The sequence below is a fragment of the Syngnathus floridae genome, chromosome 15 (genome assembly GCF_059516105.1).
Source record: "Syngnathus floridae isolate MCC-2025c chromosome 15, RoL_Sflo_1.0, whole genome shotgun sequence".
NCBI classification, from domain to species: Eukaryota; Metazoa; Chordata; class Actinopteri; order Syngnathiformes; family Syngnathidae; genus Syngnathus; species Syngnathus floridae.
Window position 1 is genome coordinate 4,493,592 of NC_142427.1, and position 23,546 is coordinate 4,517,137.

A 23,546-nucleotide genomic window follows, 5' to 3' on the forward strand; every position below is an offset into this window, starting at 1 on the left:
AACGCAACTTCTCCTCCCCGAAAGGAACTGAAAATAAATGACCTGAACTTTTTTTTAATTCAAAGTGACTATCTCAGTCGTCCATTTTTAAGTCTGCTTGGACTGAAATCAAATGTTTGGTTAATTATTTTAGTGATATTCATCCTGCAATATATTCCACTTTGACATATTACATACAGTATTCTGAACCAAACCAACAAAGTGTGTTCATGTGTGACTTTTAGAGGTGTGGCCTAATGAGCGACACTATCCACCTCATAAGAACACACTGGATGTACGGGACGTGTAGCAGATTGGCTTCTCGCACAATCACGCCACCTTCTTTTAACTCCTCATTAGGAGGTCGGGTGACATAAATCGACAACCTGTGACCGAGCAGAGCACTGCGCACTGTATAGATGACACCTGGCGGGGGAGGATAAAGAAAGTGGGGCGCTTTGTGCGACTTGTCACTTGTCAGGCATTGCTTCCGCTAGCCTTGAGAGGGCCGGGCTGTTGCCTGAGAGTGCTTTATCATCATGATAAATGCGGCCTTGGAGCAGTGCACAGCATCAGCATGCTCAGAGGCACGGACACGCTCTGACTAATGAAAAGAGAAGGTCAAGGAGAGGGAGGGGTGCGCTGTGGGCTAGCGAGAGTGAACGGCGATGTGTATGTTCAAGTGTGGGACAACATGTCAAAGCCTCTGTCAAAACGTTTATGCGCGTTAATGTGTGTCCATGCTTTGTGGAAATTCACCGATCACAATTTCCTTACTTTTGGCCATTTGTAAAAACAGACATAAGCCTCAAGACGACCCACTCAGTAGCTGAATAGTAATAAAGCAACAAAGAATTCCTTGTGGCGCCACGCTTCTAATTACATTTGACAAGAATGGTGACACAAATGTTCCTGTACTAATATTACTGTTGGCATATTCCTTCTATCGTGAATGTTATTACAGCAGGTGTTGAGCATGTCCTGCACAGTGTTAATTTCAGAGTCATCAAAGTGACAGCGTGCAGCATAGGAATCCTTTTGGGCTCATTACCGTAGGCTGCTGAATCTATTGGCAAAACTCTGTACGAGTGGGACCGGTGCTGCTCCTGAGGCGTCGGATTGGCGTAATGATGGGGAAGGGGGGGGGGCAGTCCGTCTTGTTGTCAACAATTACAAAAAGCACCAAGCAGATGTGAAGTTTTTTAGGTCAAAGGTCAAGCAAAGCCTCATACACAATTCCTTTGCTTCCCCAGAAAACGGATGCGAAGAAGAAGCTGTCTTGTGTGCAGCGAACCTGCTCAGAGGTTGTTATGCCCCCCCCTCCCCCCTTTACTCCACATGCCAATAAGTAACTGTAATTAACAGAAGGAAGAAATCCAACACGTACTTACAAATTGCTCTGATATATTGATAAAGCCTGATAAAAACAAGGCATTTGACATGAAGGTGGAAATGGGGTTATTCCAGTAATGGCCAGCATGAGGCAGATAAGAAATAAAAACACCACTTAATTAAAGAGTGATTTTTGATTCTCATCAGTAAACATGGAACCCCACCCACCCAGTCAAAGAATACCATATTGCCAATTTGCACATTTGCACAAACAATATTTATGAGGCCTTTGTACGCATGAGTGATGAGGGGCAGCATCTCCTGAGCAAAGATGCAACAAAAATAACAGATTCAGGCTATTCTTGCAGCCTTTCTTTTGACACATTGATATTCTATATTTTGTGCTTTTGTAACACGTTCTTGACTGCCCACTCTAATTACTTATTTACTCTCCATTAGCTTCTTTGCTTTTTAGACATTTGTATTGACGCACGTGCATTTAATCAAAATGCATTCATCGGAGGAAAAAGAAAGGAAATAAAAACACATGCATAGCTAACAATACAATATATCACACCCAATTATTAGTTTGGTTTCTTTCCTTATTGTTCTATTGTCTCATTTTCCAATATTGTCTATTAAATATGTAAAAGCCTGGAGGATTTTCTGGTTCCAGAGAATGAAAAAAATCAGCAGCCGGCAGAATGAGTCAACTCTGACCTTATTTTATTTATGTTCTTCTATGAGACCGCCTCTCTTCAACCAAAATATGGTTTATATAAATAAAACACTGACACTGTATATGAATCCCACCTGAAAACATTTTTCTAGATGCATCACTATAGACATTGAGAAAAATAATAAAACCAGGCAAACAATTTTCTCTGATCTATTTCGGTACAACATTTCAGTACACTTTGTACTCTGAGATGACGCGTCATTCAGAGTTAAATCAAAACAAGTGCTCTGCCGTTGCCTTTGTTTACTTTGAAACAAAGACATTGACATTCACTCGAGTTAAAATTGTTTTGTTGTCGTTGGTTCGTTGTCTGTGGCTCAGTAGTATGGAAGCCCATTCCCGTCAGTGAAAAAAAAATGTAAGAGGCCCGTCTCCGCAAGTGTGACCACCGTGCAGATGTAAATAAATAAACTATTTTAAAAAAGAGTTTCTGCTACACTGAGTAGAGGAAAACCAAGGGAAAAAAATCTGTAGTACTGAAATAGCAGAGTTATGGCAGAATGGCAAACAAGAAAGCTTCCTTCATCTGGGGCTGAACCTAAATACTTGCCTACTCTGAATGCAGACAGGCAGGGCCGGTGGATTGCAGACAGGTATGCAATCATGTAGATGTGGCTCGGAGACTCCGCCCACCAATTCATCTGGTTATGCAGAGAGAATGACCAGCAGTTTTGTTGGGGAAAAAAACTTGAATTTCCATATTTCCATGCACAATCAATTGTGTGGCATTTAATACATCACAATTTGTTACTTCTTTTAGCAGTCATATCATCAGAAAAATTCCATTGCCAGATCATTTAAGTGCTCAAGTCTTAATATTGCCATGTGACGTGGTATGATTTGGGTTATTAATGGTACATTTGCTGTACCGTGCATTTTCTCATGCATATGCAGAAAATTGTACTTTCTGGCAAAATATAATCCGGATTTCCTCTTCTTGATTGGTTTTTACTCTCCGTATTGACATTAACGCATTCATTGCCAACCCAGTTCTAAATGGAACTTTGACATCTATAGCTGTCACTGGCAATGAATAAGTTAAACGTTTCTTGCATGTGGTCTTGAGTTCTGTTGATGTAAACAGCTTTGTTGTCTCTTAGATGCCAGCCAATGTATTCATGTGGTATTTTCAAGTACAGTAGCATTCTTAGAACCACCATTATCAAACAAACAACCTGTCATGGTTACCTCTTGTGCAAGGCAGAGGTCGTCTAATGGAGGTGTTACAGCAACGTGGCTGTGATTTTAGGACAATCATTTTGATTGCCGGTTAAAAGAGGTCACAACGCCCAACTCTGACTGTAATGCGGTATGATTAGCCCTGCATTCATTTGTGAATCTTGTGACTGTGATATTGAGGAACATTACTACAGGCTGTAATTTGAAGCACCGTGTGGGACGGGACCCCATTGATCACATTTGGCAAGCCATTGCGCCAGTAGTCCAGCTGAATATCGCAGTCACCGCTCTAAGTCAGTAGTCAGTGTATTTGTTAGCTGAGCATGTAATAATCCGTCAGTCCTTCGCTACTTAATCAGCATCATTAGATGTTTTTACATTATCCTGCCATATGAAATTACCTTAATGCTTGTAAAGGCTCACTGCCGCAGTGTGCCTCATTACCTTGGGACATTGGTCATTTCATTTCAAGGGACTGATTTTCATTAACTGCTCGCCCCCACACCATTAACAGAATGGAAGCTTGGCTGCAAGCATCTGGCTGCCAGCTAGACCTTAAAGCTGCTTCAAGGCATCAATGTGTTACAATCAAGGCAAAGTTACGATATTGTTTCGGAGAACAAAACAACGAGAAACAAATAAAAAAATAGTGATAGAGGAGAGACAGTTGAAAAGAACGGTCATGCAATGATGGTGTATTTGGGTAAAACTGAAAGAGCAGAGGTGCAGTCATCTAGCGTGAAATTTATCCATCAGTCTTGCTTGATGGTAAAACCAAAAATAATTTGAAAAAAAACAAGCGAGCAGGTGTGCTTTTTATTCATCTGCTTGATACATGATTTGTTCTAAAGAGTGGTCTATTTTTAAAATAGCATCTGCTTGCAGATGCTATTTTGGTATCTTCAATAAGTTCTCTCTGGTGCCTTTATTCCCATCCATGTTTTCCCCTCTGCTCTTGCTTTTATTTTGGTTTTTAGAATGCATATCATGAGTGCACAATGTGCTGTCCAAGTGACAAAACACAGAATATGTTTGAAAGGTAGCACCTCTTGGATGATTTATTTCTCCTGTTACAGTTGACCACCCAATAAAAACTGGCGTTAAGTGATGAATGCATTCGGGTTATTTTATGATTTGCCGCAAGCTGATGAGTCTTTCACAAATAGCGCTTGACAAATGATGTCACACCGTTAGTAATATTGATTTTGCAGGGAAATCAATTGTGTCACTCGCCAGGGCTTGACTGGGAGGTCATAAGTCAAGAAGACTCAATGTAAAATGTACATACCCATTCCATGAGATTCAAAACGTCCAATGGTCACAAAAGGCCATTAAGACCATCAAGCTGCCATTTAAAGATCAAGTGTAGATGGGTGATGACAACAAAGGTCAGATGTAAAACAGCAACGGAAGAAGTGGCCAAGTTAGTCCTTGTGTGACTTATTCAACCCTTTGTTATTTCACAATCATTTCTGTTTTTCTGTGCATTGAAATGGAATGTATCGATTGTTTCTCCCATAGTTTTGATACTTTTGTTGTAAACTTGTGTTAATGACTATACTGCTCTCTGCTCCCTTAATTGGTCCCCCGTAGACAAAGTTTTCTCAATGAGTATAGAGACAGTCAACTCTCTCTCTCTCTCTCTCTCTCTCTCTCTCTCTCTCTCTCTCTCTCTCTCTCTCTCTCTCTCTCTCTCTGTATATATGTCTCTCTCTCTCTGTATATATGTCTAACCCTCATATTGTACATACACAAACATATAATTTAATTACACTCAAGGTAACACATCCAAACTTGGTCTGTTTGGTTTTTTAACTGGAAAATATTGCGTTTCCAAATGCATGCACTTTATGAGTCACCTATGTGAAAAAATGCTTTAAAAAACAGCAGAAAAAACTAACAATTGCCCATCAGTGTCTAGTTGCCAGCCTTGCTAAAACCTAAATGCAATTGAACCCTGATATCCTCCCAATGTTATTTTTCTGCTATTTACAATTGTACTGACAAGATGACACTTGTGAGAAGGGCCATTAAAACAGAAAAGCTTGCTCGATTGTATGCAGCCACGCGTTCCTAATAGTGTGTCCGGCGATAGAAAGGCACAGCGAAGCCCCCCACCAAAAAAACTCCACAGACGTTGTTCCGTCTTCTGACGCTAGGAGTAGGAGCTGTCCTTGGTGCTGCCGACTCGCTCTGCTGTCTTCGTCCAATGTGCCGCCAGCTCTCGCAGCCACAATCCGCTTAGTGAGCGTCCGAATTAAACCAGGACCTCCGCGTTTCACTTGATTATTATCGCCCGTCATCTCACGGCCAAATCAACCAAGTGAAGCGGCCAAAAAGCGTCACGGATTCAACTTTGCATTTTTGACGGACCTTCAAATCTCACGGGTTGCTTTCCCCGCGTCGCGCTCCCGTTTTTTTTCCCGCTACTCCGCTCCTCCGACACAAGGACGTTATTTTGCAGCCACGCGCCCTCGACTTAAGAAGAGATGAATTGTACAAGACGAGCTGGCACGTTGACGAACATGCTGGCGGTGTGGCTTCTCGCATCTGCCGTGACCACGAGCCGCGGACGAGGTATGAACTTGCGTGCACTTTGTTTCGGATGTTGTCCGTGAGTCTAACAAAACAACGCCGCTGTCCACGGTGTTGATGTCTATAACGAAGCAAGCGGGGCTATCTTTAATGTGTATTTATTCTTTTGATGTTACAATAAAACGTGAAAAAGCAAACATTACGCATTTTATTTAAAAAAAATATATAAACCAAGCTGAGCAAATGAAATCAAATTTCGATAAAAGGAAGCTAAACTTGTGTTTTAAAAAGTCATCTGCTGACTTATTCTTGAATGTCTCGTCATAAATATAAATATAAACAACTATACAAAAGTGTCAACTAAATGTAGAGGAGAAAGCTAAACCTGCATTTTAAATTCATTCATTGACTTATTCCCCAAACTTAATGGCTCATCAAGAATGGATATTGATTAATCATCTGTACAGACTAAAGTAATGGTGCTAAACAGAATAGAACAATATAATCCAACATAAATCATGCAGATCCATTAGACATTTTTCAGCACTTTGCCTTTACACACATATCATGGTAAATGTGGATCACTGTCACGCAAATAGTGATTGTTAAAGGATGATAAACTCCTAAAGTGAGCAGAGAATGGAAAAAAAAATTCTACCGACTACATTGCAAGCAAAATATTACAAATATTTTATTAAATATTACTACAAATTGATCTTTATACAGCCAGGGGGTGAAACGCTCAGTTGCTTCCTGTCCATCAAAACACGCCAAGACTCTTTAATAAAGCACAACGCACCAAGAAACTCATTTTAATTGGCCACAAATCAATCAAAGGGGCTATTACGGTCAACCTTGCATTGTCGATCAATTTGACAAAAGGGGGTGTATGTGAGTTGATTGGGGTACAGAAAAAAAAAGAAGCCAGAGTGCCTACTTATTTGGCCGCTGAGGTCTGTGTGACAGACGGTGTTCGGTAATAAGACGCTAATCCTCAGGAATTGCTGAAGATTATTGACCAAGCTGTTTGACACAGTTGAGTGCTTGAGGGAAGTGGCGATGGATTCACGCACGGTGGCCTCGTCCTAATTATTTTTCCATTGTGCATCTGCCCTCGTCTTCATCCTTACAACCAGCCCTCTTTTAGAATGACGTCCTTCTCAACTTGAAATCTATGTAACACGAGTGCCGTCATTTCGTCAGAAAATCATGACATATTTAGAAGCGAGGCAGTTCGGTATCTTCCCCTTAAAATCGTGGTGTATCAATTAGAAAAAAACTCTCCAGTTCAAAAGCAGATCTTTGTGAATGGATGCCATTCTATGAGTGTTGCTTTGTGAAACCCTGTTTAAGTGCAGCCTTTCCTGCCTCATGCTGAAAATGGGAAAATAGGTCTAAAGCTAAACAATATAAGAGCAGCGAAAATGAATTCATATTGCGTTGGCCCAATCTCAGCCCATCTAAAATGAGGTGCAATTGGAGTGCAGCGCCTGCCACAATATATGACAGTATCAACAAAACAAAACCCCCACTGATTGAATATCAGGTGGAGGAAATGTGCTCTATTCCCCGACTAGACTTTCTACCCAAGTGCAAATGCAATCACTTGTATTATTACCCTTAACAGGCATTTTCTGAAATGTTTGATTGAGTAAATGCGAATGCAGAACGCGCGATGGTCGTTGAGGAAGATGGAGGAATAATTGAGTGTTTTCAGCCCCTGGAACACACCTGCGCCGTGTGTTCAGCACTCAAACCTCCAGGGACAAGGAAAACGCAGGAGGCAAAAAGAAAATTGTACATGTTCCATTAGTGAAGTTGCCGCTTAGTCGGCAAAAGCTCGCTCATAGTTTTTCAATTTTTAATCACCAAGGTTTTCCGTGTTTCACAAAGGTAAAATAATGTGCATGCTTGGGCTTGCTTCGCATGTTGGCAAGTTGACTCAGTTTGCTACCTGTTTATTTACGTATTTGGTCTTAAGATTTTATTAACTTTGTTGGCAGAGTAGCCATAGAGCAGCAGGTACTTGTGTGAAACCCTCACAATTGCACCAAACTCGTGGATAAAAATAAAATAAAATAAAATAGAGAATCGAGGAGGACCATCAGCTCTGTTGACAAACCACTCACAGCAACTACTACTGCTACTGCAGGAGGGCTCTTTATTAACCCACCCACTTAATTAACTCAGGTCTCTTCACGTAAGACTCTTCACGTAGACCATCGATCAACAGTTTCTGTCATACCAAGAAATAATAAATACATCAAAAAATAGAAAAAATATATAAGTGAGAGCATAATGCAACAAACTTGTGACGATGTACACAGCTAATCAACGATGCTTTCATATCACCTTTTTGTTAATTAGTTTGCTTTGCTTCAGCTTGTTTTTTCTCAAAAGTCAAAGTCAAAGTCAAAGTCTGCTTTATTGTCAATTTCTTCACATGCCAAGACACACAAAGAGATCGAAATTACGTTCCTACTATCCCACGGTGACAAGACATAGTTCACAATGTACATACAAGTAAACAACACAAGAAAAATAAAACAAGAAGGCACAATCAATGAATAAATAAGAGTGATGAATAAATAATAAATTTATAATAATAATAATAATAAATAAACAAGTCGTGGCATCAGATTTTCATTGTCGTTGCAGAAAGAAGAGGATAGTCATCGAAAACATTTGCCTTGATAACTTAATGAGCTCGATAAGCGAGACACTCTGTGACATCATGACATGCAGAATGTGTGAATAATTAGTTATACAGTAATCCCTCGTTTACCGCAGATAATTGGTTCCAAAAAACACCCGCTTATCGTGAAATCCGCGAAGTACGGTCACCAGCTCATCTGAAGTTTTATTTTGACTTTTAAATTTATTTTTAATTTGGAAAAAAAATCCGCGATGTAGTGAAACTGCAATAAACGAACCATGATGTAGCGAGGGATTAGTACATATATACATACATATACATTTACACGTACACACGCACACACGCGCGCACGTGCACACACACATACACACACAGACACACACACACACACACACACACACACACTCACACGCGCGCACGCACACTCACACGCGCGCGCACGCACACACACACACACGCACACACGAGCACACGCACACACACACATGCACACGCACACATGCGCACAAAACACACGATTAAAAATTCCAAAAAAGAATTATAGTAGTATTGGAAAGAAGCTGCATATTCATATCATCAGGTCTATTAAAATCTTGATAGACATTAGAATTTTCATCAGCCCTGCAAAGCCACTTTTAGAGTTTTATAAAGTTTAACGACATTCAGCCGAGCCTATTATCTTTATGCCGACACATTATGGCTTCCAGTTAACAATGGTCAGCGGTGTGCTGGGAGTCAGAGAGTCAGGCATGTTTTATCTATCCTAAAGCTCATTAAATGAGTTATGAGCAGTTGACGGTGCTCTCCATGACATCCCACTCAAGGTATAAAAAATGTCTCCAAGATAGAGGCTTGTAATTCACATGCTAATAATAACGTCTGCCTTCGTTGTTTAAGGGCAGGATCCATTTCCTCATACCGGATGAGGCATTAGTAGATTGACGAAGGTTATTCATTACTTGGCCATGTTCTATTCGCAAAAAAACGTTCTCTCCAGGGCTCCTCCCACACGCTAATTTACTTTTCAATCACTGTGCTAAATACAAATGAACGGTGGCCAATGTGCATTTGTTCACTGACAAATTGATCGCACTAGCTGATTGACTTTATTGTTTAACTCTGAGCAGAAACGTTAAGATGTTCTGGCTGGTCCAGGAATATTCTACAACAAAAAGAGGTCATCTGGAGTCGGAATGGCAAATTTTAAATTCCCTTTATCACAAGCAGGCAAATCATACAATGGTTGTAAAATAGTTATTTTGAAGGTCAAATTCCCACTGAATATTCCTTTTATGGTATTTTACGTCTATGAACAGGCTTTGTCACTAACTGAATGTGTTATTTATAACATTGCAATCCAAAAGACTAGTTCCCCATTTTGGAGCATCATAGGGGTTGAATAGAAAATTATTCTTGCCATTTCTTCAAGCGGCGTCGCCCGTAATTTGAGGGGAGGTAACAGAAATCAAGCAACACCTGTTTGTTGGATTGCTGGTGATTAAGTTCATCAAGGGCTATTCAGCATCTGTGTGCTGTCATAATTAGTTTAATTTTACCAAGCCCTGTCACTTCTAAATGAGAGTCATTACACCAGGAAGCCCTCCAAGGCTGCAGCGCAGGCCTTCCTCGGCCCCTTTCTGTGCTAGTCTCCGTCTCTTTCACCGCCTCCTAGGTGGAGCTCACAGCTTGGCTGAATGCGACTCATTTTCATCTCTTCATGTGCAAATGCCTCTCTCGCTCCACCAGAATGTTGCATGCATCCTAATTTGAGTCCTCGCCGCATGGAGTGTGAAGGTTTATTTGTCAAATGGCAAAGAATATTTTCGCGGGGATGCTTTTGGATTCTCACGGTGGAAAATGTATCTCACGGCTAAATGAACCTCAGTGATCTCACCGCTCAATCGTAAGGGAGGGTGGCGCATAGATGAAGCTTTAGGAACAATTTGGAATTGAAATTTAGCACCAGACTTCTGAATCTGACTGATTGCTGGAGAATCCGAACGTTGGTTTCGGCCAGGTTCTCTGGATTTTTGATTCTCAATGCCCAACTCTAACGGCCATTTATTTTGATAGATTTTCTTTTTTTCCTTCTTTTTGGCAACCAACTCTGGAGTGTATTCCATTTATAAATCTCGATTCTAATGACGATAATGATGGCTTGCCGCTTGTGTAGAACCCATTGTAGGGAGAAGAAACGGGCTATTCCCCCAAAAGCATTTCTCTCCTGTTTGTATAATCAGTCTCACAGATTGGATGGGCCTGAAATGGGTTCCAGATAATTACGCGAGAGGTTTCTGCAAGAGCCAATCGTTTGACTTACTGCAATCATCTCCTGAGTCACTGCAAAAAGTAAGGGTGAAAAAAAATGAAACTGGCAACTCTGTGGTTCGTCAAAGCGTTCTGGGTTTAAATCTCAACTTGGGTCCACCTGTGCGGGAGTTTGCATATTCTCCTCACGTTTTATCATGGTACTTGGACTTCTTTCCACTTTGACCAAAAATGCATCTCGAGTCAAATGTTTCGAAGACTCTAAATCTTTCATAGATGTGATTGTGATTAACTAACTAACAGTCTATATGTGCCATAATCGATTGGCGATCGGGTATTTTCCGAAACGTCTTATTCTGTGTACAAATAACAACAGGTGTAAATGAAGAGATCACTGCCGTCACTTTGTCAAGGCAGCACATCAACTTGCTTTCCACCTGCGTTGCCGTTGGCCTGGCACCCAATCGATGGCGCTGGGTGGCAAAAGAAAAAGGAGAACTCGTTCGCTGCTCCCTCAGGCCGAGGCAGCTTTCTGCACCTTTCACGCTCAGCCTGTCTGTGAACACACCTCTCTAATCTGGACTGGCGTGCTTTGTGGCTGCAATGGGGATGCCTCTCTGAAACGATTAGGCTTGGGGACAGCGCCTGCACTCATCCCCTCTTCTCTATGCCAGATTCCATCTAGAAAGCATTTCATCTGTGGCGGCGGGAAGGCGCATGTGGGGTGGCTCAGCGCTGTGTGGAAAGCAGCAGGTAATAGGCTGTGTAATGTGTTTGGGGGAGTAGTTTTAGTATTCACCGTTAGTCCTGACCTCTGGCGGGTGGTGCCACCCCCGCAGTAATTTCCTCTGAAAAGATGTAATTGAATTCATCGGGATGAGTAAACATATTATAAGTAGTAGAGAAAGATAACAGTGTTGTGGATAGATCAAGGAAGGGAATTGTATCGCCATGAGTAATTGAAAATAGTTAAGACAAACAAGAGAAGAAAGTGTGAAGGGTCTCAAGAAACTTTTAATTTAAACACCCCCACCCTTTCTCCACTCCTTTCGCAGCTGTTTAGATCAGATTTAGTGTGATGTATTACTTTGGTAAAACTACAAAGCATTTTACCACAGTCTGATACGATCTAAATACATACCATGAGTTGTTCCTTTTTAGGAAGAGATATTTTTACAAAGAGGTATTACAATATATTGTCAGTGCAAAAAAATGAATGTGAGAGGTGTGGTGTCAATATGATTGAATGGACGTATTACTAAATTTAGCATTGGCGCAAACTGAACCAGAAAGTGAACACAAACTGCTCTGAAGCAATTTATATTTGGAAACCTTTGGGACCAGGAAGTAGCTCGTTCAAAATCCAACCACAAAAAGTGTATATTGGAGACAGCATGTTACCAGAATGCCATTGTGAAGAACAGCATTGTAGGTATGCCATCAATCCATTTCAGTTCAATCTTCCAGCCGGTGTTTTGAGTCCACACAAAACCCACGCAGTAGTCAGGCTGCGATGTCTTTGAGTCTCTCTTTGGTGAGATGTATTGAAATGAGGTCCCCCCCAGGAGCCTTTTGTATAATTTAGAGGTTCTCACATCGACCCCCGTCTCGAAACGTATCGAACATTAACACTCTGAGCAACTGCTGCGCGGTCGGGCGGGTGTCTGTCGGTCGCAAGCAAGACCGGTGCCTGTGCTAGTGATTGAAGCTGGCTCATTGTCATGGTTTCCATCTGTCAGAGCAGCAAGATGCCTTTGAAGAAAAACTCATGGCTAAAGAATGGATTAGTGAGCAAGGGAACAGCTGCCGCGCAGGTGGACCAAAGTGCTGACTGCTAAACGGGATCTTTTTGTGCTTATGATGATACTGACATTACATTTGTCAGAAGTGGTGCATATAAAAATGACTAATTTACTATGAAGCAATGTGCCGCAACAATAAGTTGCTAATGACACCATCACAGAGGTATGTTACGAAGATGGAGCTCACGTTAAAGAACAGTGACATTTTGTATATATTCCATGAACCAAACTTTTCTAGTGAGATCATGACATTTATGTGGAATGCGATTGTGTTTTCGTACCTCCTCTTTTTTTACGTTGCGGCTTATAAAGTAAACACCGGCTGACATTTAAGGGTAGACGTGACGAATAATACAACACTGGCTGCATTGTGGATTAACCTCAGTCGTCACAATGCAAGCCAGGTTACACACATAGAATCGGAAATGGCCTCATTGCTGCTCGAGTGCTGTTGGAGAGATGGCATCAATTGGAATCACATCAAACCCGGTGGTTTTTGACAACACGGCGCGGCAGCAGCAGTTTCATATTTTGGGTTTCCGATAATTTACCTCATGACTCAACCTTCCGTTGAGTATCATAGTGTAGCAACATTACGGTGTTTTCCAATGAAGTCTTAAGGATGTTTGTGGATACTTTTAGACACTTTTGCATTTTTCAACTTCACTTAACAGGCTGCCGACACGCTTTCATATGACCAGAGATTTTGTTTCAAAGGCTTTGTGTGCGGGAATACATTTTCTGACCCCAGAGTGGGGAAGATATACTAAATGTGGTTAACAAAATGCTAAAATACTGTCATAAAGTCCTTCAGTTCCCCCTTTTAAAAATGTGATTTTCGTCCATCTAATGAAAAAAAATGTAGACCCTCAGATTTTGAAGTTGAATATGTACTAATTATTGTATAACATTTCAGATCCCTGTTTGACTTATTTAACCCAGACATCAGTAGCTAAACACAGCTCGGCAGCTTGCCAAGAGGAGCGTACGCAAAATTCACTTCATGAAGCCTTGCTCTGTGTGTGTGCTGGGATTACATCTGAATTATAAAAGCAAACAGATGAAAAGGGATTGTGACAGTAAGAGCCGATTCTTGCCAAGGACACGGCCTTTCACGCAGCGCGGGCACAGTAAACCGAGACGACGATGAATGTTTTATATCAATTTAATACTCCCTCGTGTGATTCTCTTAACAGCAAACTTTAAAGGTCACACTTCAAATGAAGGCATAGCGGTTGAACTCAGAAGTGGTTGGGCTAAATTGCGAGGACGTCTCAACAATATCATTGCGCAAACCATGTTGGGCAATTCAATTAGTTATGCAAATGATGAAGGGATTTGTTCCGTATGTCCATTAATACAACACACACTCACATGCTGAAGAGCGAATGCCATTTTCAGAAAAATGTAGGCAATCATGATGAAATTCTTGTTGTTATGACTTTGGGCCTTTCCCATCAGGCGCCGCCACAGCGAGTTACTGATGATTTGTTTGGCACGTTTTTTACACCAGATGCCCTTCCTGACACAACCCACCCATATATTATTCCTGGCCTGGAAGCAAACCTGTGCTGACGACATGCAGTAGTAGCATGTAACATGACGTTGCTCGCGCAATGATAGCTTTGTGTTATTGATTTATAATGTGACTGCAACGAGGGGCACATGGCAACCGCGTGAGTGCTGATGATTGGCTGAGGTTGAGAAAAATTTCATTGTAAACCAGTGAGCGTGGGTGTTGACATGAACGGGAGCAGGAACGGTATCATAGAAGCACACTCAACTCGTGGACACGAGTGAGTCATGAGGATGGAAGAAATAACAGAAGAGCAAATCTACAGGTAAAGCTGACTCCTGGAAGGAGTGGAGGCTGGTAAATCGGGCTGTCACCTACCACTCATCTGAAATAGACTTGAATAAGACAAAAATTAAAAAAAATATTAGATACTATTTTAGATGAATAGGATAAATAGTATAGTTAATGGTGCATGAAATGGAGTTCTCATTATTTGACACACTTATGGTTCTGACCTCTGATGTTTCACAATCAACCAAACATTGTTGCCTTTTTTTATATTAACACTTTGAAAAGCAAACAAAAAGGTAACCAATTTGATATTATCCCCTTTTAAAAAAACAAAAAAAAACAAGAGAACTCTGGAAAGATGGGAGAAATAATAAAGTATTTCTTTTTTTATTAAACACCAGCGCTGACAGCTATTTATTTATAGTTTGACAAGTTATTTCTACCCACATGCTGAAATTAGGAGTGCACACACAGTGTTCAATAGAAAGCTCTACATTGAGAAAGTAGAACAACGTTGACACAAAAGACACTTTAAAATGACAATTATTCACTGAAACCTTACTGATTCAATTTACTTGCAGTTATTTCTTTTTCGTTATAACTCTATTAGTCACTTCGAATGTTAGGCAGTTCGAATGTGTTGGGCCCGGTAAAGCATCAGCATAAATCGTGTCATACTCACAAAGCAGTTTCAGAGGCTCCAATGTCCTAAACATAGAGGCCAAGAAGACACAGCAGATCAAAGTCAAACAGCCACCTGTTCAACACCGTTTTGGATTTTTGTATTCTTCTAAGATGAAAGCATATATCTATCATTAACTTCCTGAAAGTTCACACGGTGCGATGAAACCGACATTACTTGGCTGACCAGAGTGAATTCCTTGTTCTGACCGCAGCACCATTGCATCACGGGTGTGTGTGTGTGAAGGCAGGTAGTTGTCATGGCGACAGCAAGCTGAAGATTTGGTGCGAGTGCTGTTTATACGCATTCCAAAAAAAAAAAAAAACAATATTTAAAATATGTCAAGAGAAGTATAGAATCGTCTTTTATGGCGACTGAAAATTCATATTTACAGTAACCTCCTGTCACGTTTCTTCCTTCCCTCTACTTTTTCCCTTTCAAGCCCAAGTGATGTTCAATAATGTCCAGGTTCACACAATCAAGGCTACTGTCACTCCCATTCTCACTCTCAGTTTGTCTTTTGTGATGCGTCTCTGTCAAATCACATTCTTCCATTGAGTAAACAAGTCCTGTCAAAGTTTTAGAAAAGCGGGAGAAAAGTAAATATATCAATAAATAAATATATCTCTGCACCGCTTGGCACCAGTGCAATTACCTTCAGTAAATGAAGCACAGTTTGTCCTGTGAACCGCTCACCCGAGGTGTGGGTGGCTCGCACATACATCGTGTCAACAAAACAGCAAAGGCCTATCTGGAAGGTGTGATGCTGTTTACCTTTGTTGCCATGTGGATTGATGAGATGGCTGAGGGAAAGGCAGGGGCATGAGGTGAATAGTTGGAGAATTACTGTGAAAGGAGGTGTTTCCCCTCGGAGGCAGCTAACTGAGTTTGACAAAGCTGCTTCAGCTGAGGGGCTGCAGGGACCATTCCTGGCTGAGATCCAGGAATGCTGGCTGTTTGTGTGGATGCACATATATGGTAGTGACGAAACGGAGCACACGGGGGGGAATCACGGTAACGGTAACAACAACGTTTAAGTCAACCTGTGCACATCAGAGGCGTGTTTCCAGTTTTCTGTATAGCTTCTCTCTTTATATCCCTCATCCTTAGAGGGAAACTCTGCACAAATAGTGTAGTACCAGTCCCTAGATTTCAAAATACACATAATCCATGTTTTGTACGCCAGTGGAACCACTTCTTTGCCCCCCAATTTGTCATCTAAATACAGCTAGTACATGAAAATAAACATTTGTTTCCATGGTAATGGTGGCTAGAAACAACTTCAAACAAATGTTCTTGGGTATAATAAATGAAGACATGGCCTAATCTGTAAAAGGACTAGGGATACCATCAAAAATATTAATAGGATGATGGAAATACTTCGTAGAAAGAAGACCGTAAAGATTATTTGGAATGGAGCAGCCCAAAAGGATGAAACATGAAAAAGGGTCAATCCGCGAATTCAGCCGACAGACAGCTGCGTCATTACTGCAAATGGATCTCAAAAGGCACTTTTCGTATGTTTGCTCTTTGTCTCGGGCTCCCTGCGGAATTGTTAGCGAAGACAAACCCGCCATGCATCTGATTGATCTGAAAGCTCAGCAGCGAATAGAAGACAGATCAAAGCCCACGCTGTCTCGCTAAGATGCTTTCGCTAGAGTCCCGAACATCCAGGGAGGGATGGAAAGATGAAGAGGACAACGGAGGGCAAAGTTGGTGTCTTTGTGCTCACTGTGTATAATTAGCCATCTCTCTTGGTAAACGTGTGGGACCTGGAGATGCAATGGAGAAAAAGAGATGCATTCAGCGATATTGTTGCAAACCCCCACAGTGCTTGAAGACAAGCCAGAGGGTTTGCTAAATGATGTGTTCAAGTGCAGGCCGGAAAATAAAGCAGGTTACTCTTAATTGCATGAATCTGTTGTCGTATAAGTAATTTGAGGGAAGAGGATACTGAGCGTGTTTCTTTTTTAGTGCAGCTTCATGCAATACTCTACTTGTAGGCTTAAGCACTTTTTAGCATAATGAGCCTCAGAAAATTCTTGGCGACAATTGGTAAACTACTAAAACTTTCAGACCGTGGCAGCATCTTGGCTCAATACTACGTTGAGTTAATCATTAAGCGTAACACTGTCCTTCTTGGCCTTTATTTTAAAGCTCCCTTGTGAGAGAAGCGTCTTAAATTAATTATGTTTGCCTAATGAATAATTAAGCCTAGGGAAAGATAATTTGGTGTTACGCAGCGAGCCAGGCCATTGTTGCATGTTGCTCCGCGTGCCTGCCTGATTTCACATTGGGACTATGAAATGAGATTTAGCAAACAATTAGTCTCCTGTTTCGTCATCTAGCGTGACTAAAATATCACTGTAGATTACGTCTTGACAAGCGTCAATATCGCACGTTGATTTTTTTCCCTCTTGATTATAACGCTCTATTGTTCTTGCGTCAAATTTGACACAGTTTGAATGAGAAAAATGGCTCAGGTGGTATTGTCACGGAAAAGTCGGCGTACTGCTCTAATGACAGCAGACATAGGAAGGCATTAATCGTCTTTTGTCTGCGGAGGAGACTCACAGAGGACAGCGATTAATCCATCACGGAAGACATATAATTAAGTCCTGCTTGAAGTGGAAGCATCTATTTATGTATGTATTGCACAAAACTACTTTTTGAAATGACAATAGGAAATACATATTTCAAAGGCCTTTTTTGCAATAATTAGGGTTGGGCTTTGTTGTAATGGGATACACAGAATTTTATACTGCAAGCTGCGGTGTGCTAAACTGAAGGTTACCCAAACCTGGATCAATGAAAAGTATATCAGGTGCCTCCAAATATTTAGACTCCAATTTAAAAAGCAACATTTTGTCAAATTATTATTTTGCCGTACCTGTATATAATAATACTACCCCCTTAATTTTCTATATTTTTTTAAACCGAAAAATCTATGTTGTTTTGACAAATTACGGTAAACCAACAATTAATACATTTATGGCATCTTTGAACAGATGTTGGTACGTCAGTTATCAGAGTTTGCGGTATTCCATTTTGCGGGCTCAAATACGGCGACTTTAATCAAACCGATATACAATATACTCTGTACCTTGGTGTGATACAGAACTGTACGTATATTTTAACTGGACCAATACCAGTGACGGTTTCAATTTCTCTGGCACCGGTGATTTATGAGGTCTACGAGTCACTCCCGGTGAAAGAGCAAGTGAGAGGCCAGACGGACAGACAACCGGCAGACAGAAAGACGCCCGCCCCTTTCTCTGTCCTTGTCTTCTCATCTACAAGCGCCAACCGACTCTTTGTCCCTCTCTGTTGCAAAAGGCGTGCCAAGAAATCATTGGCTCGTCTGAGAAAGGGCAAATCCTTTTCAGCCAATTTAAATTCTCCTGAGCACATAGTGCTGACTATTCCAAACTAATTAATAGACATGTCATGAATAAAAACACTTTGATTATGAGAAGAGGTTGCCCTCTACCTCCTTTTAGGCTTGTCATTAGTATGAGGACACATGTGGTGAATAGCCGGCGTGGTCGTACCGGCAGCCAGAGACTGCGGCAGATGCCCTCGCCTTGATTAAATTTTTTTGCTTCATGTTTTATTCAGGTCCCACCGCATGGACCCAATGCCAATGTCTCTGATTAGCCTCACCTGTAACAACGAGCAAGGCAGGGCAGGCGAGGCAAGGCGAGGCTTATTCAAAGGGCAGGACTCAAAGACACGTGACCTCAAGGCCCTCGTCAAACGTGTGCACTCTATTACCAGCCACCCTCCAGTCCCCTAAATCAAAGTGACATACAGTGCATGTCCTCTTGAGTCCATCCAACCAATCGCGGTGAAGATTTATTTATGGCCTTCCTGAATTACAACTAGTGGTCCCTGGGTGTGTTTTGATTCGGATATATCAATTCATGTGCCGCGACGACAGGAAGTCTTGTTGCCCTCGACATTCCGTGCGCTCGGCGATGGCTTTTAAAGTAGTAGCAACGAGCCCTGCTGCATTGAAAATTAAACTTTGACAAGACGGTGCTTAAATACGTATTTTATTCATTGTTTATTTTTTGAATTTTCAAATGATTTTGCCCCCATGATCTACCCTTACCAACCTTTTTCAAACTGAGTCTTACATGTATTTTAATTGAATATGTTGTTAAAAAGGTGGCTTCCATCTTTAAAATGGATCCTTCCTTGTTAAAACAATCTCAAACAGAGCAAGTGACATGATGGGAGTCAATGCTGGACATTATGAGTCATGTGTCCATGATTCCAGGTAGATCCATTTTTCTAAAAGTGCATAATGTATATCTTCAGTTATTGTTGTAAAACTGAGCAATTTTGCTAAGAAAATTATATCTACAGTACATCATATAGTATATAATCAAGAGCTGAGTCCTAGTTTGCCTTGTGATCGATTGCCCCTCCCCTCCATACATAACAATGCCACGAGCGTGGATGTGTTTTTTTTTTCTAACGAGTGCTGAAAAAAAAAAATAATTGCACTTTTGAGTATTGCCTCGATACACAGGGAGCCTCATTTTATTGATTATATGCTTCTCGCGGGTTGTCTTGTTTCGTCCGTGGCCTTTTTATAGATGGCTCCGTGCGACCGTATGTTATTCAGCAAGAAAACGGCCCGTCAACATGTGGTCCCGTACCCGGATGACTCTTCCCAAGGGGAGACCCCCTGTAGGAGCCATCTGTATGCCCGACAAGGTTATCCATCATTCTTGCTGTAGCTCTCAATTTTGGGTTCTTGTGCAGACAGCTTCAGGCGGCTGTGAGCAGCTTTACATGGACGTGGCGGTAATGAGAGCCCTTGAAACTTGCCTTGTGGCTTGCAAAGCCGGCCGCGGGGGCTGAAGGGAAATCAGTGAGGCGATCCCCCAGGATGAACCCGTGCCTGCTGTCTAGGCTTGTTGAAAATAGGGCTTCTTCCTTCACCTTGTTTTATTTTGGAGCACAAACACTACATTTAAAAGGAAGCAAAGGGGATTAGGTATAGGACACAAGCCAGGAAGGCAGTAATCCCTGCTTCAGGCTTTTTGAATACAATGGAGTCAAATGTTTTCCTCAGTGTATGGAAGGGAACAACCGTAATATAAACGTCTTAGCTCATTTAGATTTCATTACTCTTTATTTTCATGACAACAATGGTTCTGCATTTGATACGGATGTTTATGTCTGATTGCTTCCAGGTATGTTGCCGTATAAGCCACATTTATTTTCATCCTGGCGGCAAACGTCGTAGAGGAAGTAAGATTACATGCATTTCATAAAATATCTTGAGGGCTGCCTATTCTAACCACAGAAATGTGCGTTGCTCATTAATTTCTACCACCCAGTTTCAGAGTAACTTACAATCGCCAGCGTGCTCCTTTAACCGGAGGCTAGCTTCACCCCACTGAACAAATATGTCTCCGTCAAATAAGCAACTGTTTTGATGCAGTTCTGAAACAACATTTTGCAGCGACTCGGAAATCTCCTCTCCAGATCTCCTCTCCAGGGTTGTTATGTTTTTATGATTGCTCTGGTTGTATTTGATGATTCACAAAGGACATGCCTGAGCTACTCAATCCTGTCCAATCATGTGCAAAGCAGTTATTTAAAGTACCTGTACTGCAATGTATTTATTACAAAACTGGCTTCAAAGTGTCAATTTATCTGGGAAGATGAGAATGAGATTCAATCCTGATGATTGCAGATAGTGGGGGAGGGGGGCTATACAGGTAGAGTTAGGAATTATTTAAAATATTCTGTGAGAAATGTCAGACAATATGAATATTGAAGACATTATGTATGTAAATTATATGCAGTACTGTTTACAGCTTTATTTTATATTTTGTCATATAATTGCTGTGTTTGGTCAGTTTTTAAAAATGCATTGAGCTTACCAAGTCTTTATTTACATTCTGCCGGTCCCAAATCAACTATTATATTTTCCATATCCAGCTTGGTTGGAGTCTGAAAAGCAAAAATCCTGTGAGACCTATTCTTTACTATAGACTGAGCCAAACTATCCATGGAGGTATTTTGAAATGCGATTCAAATTGGTTTTCTACAGATGCATCTTCAGTGCGCACACTCTGCTCCCTCCTCAAATTGGATGCAAGTTTAAAGGTTGAGTCACTGGCATTATGATACTCCCACACACAACACCAGCAAAGATAGATTTGATAGAATTGTGAACACTTTGGGATAATCAAAAACTAAATCAAAGTCCAAACCAACCCAAGTCAAAATAACAAATGAACAATCACACAATACTCATTAGGACACGAAGAAGGTACAACAAACAGAAAGAATGATCCAACAACAAGCTAATGGAAGCAGGGAACTGAATACGAGACAGCTGACGAGACAACAAGGAATACCTGGACAAGACACAAGCGGCCGAGGGATCTGATTGGTAGCCGTAGGGGACGGGGCTGATGAGAACAGGTGGACAGAAAACCCCAATGAGACGAACATGAAACAAGCCACAAGAAAACAAGATAATATGGAACAAAACCAAATACAATCTAGACAAGCAATTGAGCAATTACCCTCCCTGTTATGATGTACATTTCTACATGCAAGTAATATAATTCAATTGTTTTTGTTCCTGGAAAGATGATGCCAAATCTGTAAGATGCAGTGGAATGGTTAAGTGCGGCACACTTTAATAGTGCTCGCGTTAGATTTCTGCCTTTGTTTAGTTCAGAAGATTTGTGAGCAGATGTTTGTGTTTCTATTCTTAGTCAGACACGCCACCAGAGGGGCTCTGGTATCTAATTTTTATCACACGACTATATATTCTGATTTTTCCAGTAATGATCCTGTTTCTTCCCATTTGTTAAACTGGTAGCAGGTTTCCCTATAGCCAGAAATCAACTCATTGAAGAAAGCTAAAAAAGGATAAAAGGAACATGGAACTTAGTTGGAGCATTAATCATTTGTTGAGTTTAGTTTCAGCCCATCTACTCTCATTTTGTGTAACACAATTTGTAGAGCATATAAGATAATACCGTACAATGTGAGTTCCCTTATAATTGCTCATTTGAAAGCACTGATGTTGCTCCTCTTTAAAAACAAACGACTTGGCCTCACATTATTTAGACCACCCTCCTTAGCACAAGGAATATTGAAATAAATACAAAACAGATTATGACATTGTGAGAGTATTTTCACTGTGAGGTAGCCAGAAGGTGCCACTAATAAAAGAGATGAGATACTTTCCATGTAAACATATGAGGATTGTGAACTGTGAAATTGACTTTGGAGTGTGAAATTAAAAGCAACGCCGACTGGCTGTGACTCTGATTTGTTTAGAGGTGGGGCAAAACTGTACTGCAATTCAGTTAATGCCCTTGATCATTTGAGAAAGTGTGATGGGCCATAACGGTGGAAATAAAAACGGGGAGTGTGACCAAGTCGCATACATGATTTGGAAGTTTCAGAGCAGATCCCTTATCAGTGTCTGTTTACATCCTACGAGCAAAGCAACCCTTTTTAATCCATCTAACAGCAAAAAAAAAAAAAATGACATGCATGATTACTACTGATGAGACCAACATTTCCGAGCAAGCACAGTGTGCTAATCCAATCTGAAATGGATTAGAAATCAAATAGTTTGGTGTGTGAGGACGAAGAGAAGGCTAGTGAAATACCAGCAGGATTAAGTCTTAGCGGATATTGTGCGGCTGCAGAAGCAGACTATCTTACTGTTGCTGCCTCTCAATAATAGAAATGTCAAGAAGTGAAAACAGGGGTGAAGCGGGTGTCCTGACTGCAGGTCTTGGAAATTACACAGCGGTGGGGAATCCATCATTTTGCCTTCTCGCATGCTTCCTTTTTTTTTTTTTTTTTCCAAACAAATGACAGTAACTTTTACAGTGCAAGGGGAGAGATTTCCAAAATATTCTTCTTTTTACGTAGTGCTCCGAACAAAATAGAGGTTAACGCTTCACTGGCCATCCCCTCACAAAACTTTCACCCCCGTCTTTTCAAATTAAAAAAAGCAGTAGGGGGTCAATCATTATACATCTAATCTAAGTCCTTGCTGTGCCGGTCAGTCTCACAACATCTTGGAAAGTAGCGTGAAAGAAACATTCCCTGTGAAGTCGAGCTCTTCATCTCCCAGCCATGTGTCAAAATATTTTGAGTTAAAACACATACAAACACACAGATACTCACTATGATATGAAATAATAGCAACATGTAGATAAGCAATTCACTCAAGGGTGATAAACATTGAAACAACATTGCTGCAAGTGTTGGCCGTATCATGCTTTATTTTGTAATGTTTTATCTCTCCTCAAGCGATCACTTTGTCAGCATCAGTAGTGGCCATAAATCCTACCGTGGAGGAGATTAGTCTGTGAGAAGTGCTGCCGCGTGCAGTAATTAAAATTCTGCCGGATGGCCGGAGTTTTTCCTGCTGTCTCCTCCAAACATCACTTGCCGTCTGTCTGACTGTCGCTCTCCTTTGTTGTCCTTTCGTCCCTCTCAAAGGTTTTAATCAATTATAGTTTGGGCAATTTCAGGACTGAAAGCAGTATCTGTGCACTTGTAAACTG

At 41.1% G+C, this 23,546-nt stretch overlaps 1 protein-coding gene across 5 annotated transcripts in view; it reads left to right on the plus strand.

Moving 5' to 3' along the window:
* Positions 1–5,393: 5,393 nt before the first annotated feature.
* Positions 5,394–23,546, plus strand: part of LOC148385963 (seizure protein 6 homolog) — a 65,449-nt gene continuing 47,296 nt past the window's right edge. For all 5 annotated transcript variants that reach the window (XM_088398567.1, XM_088398566.1, XM_088398568.1 and 2 more), the window contains exon 1: positions 5,394–5,806. In XM_088398567.1, the coding sequence (XP_088254693.1) occupies positions 5,719–5,806 (88 nt within the window). In that variant the 5' untranslated portion in view covers positions 5,394–5,718. The remainder of the gene's footprint in view (positions 5,807–23,546) is intronic.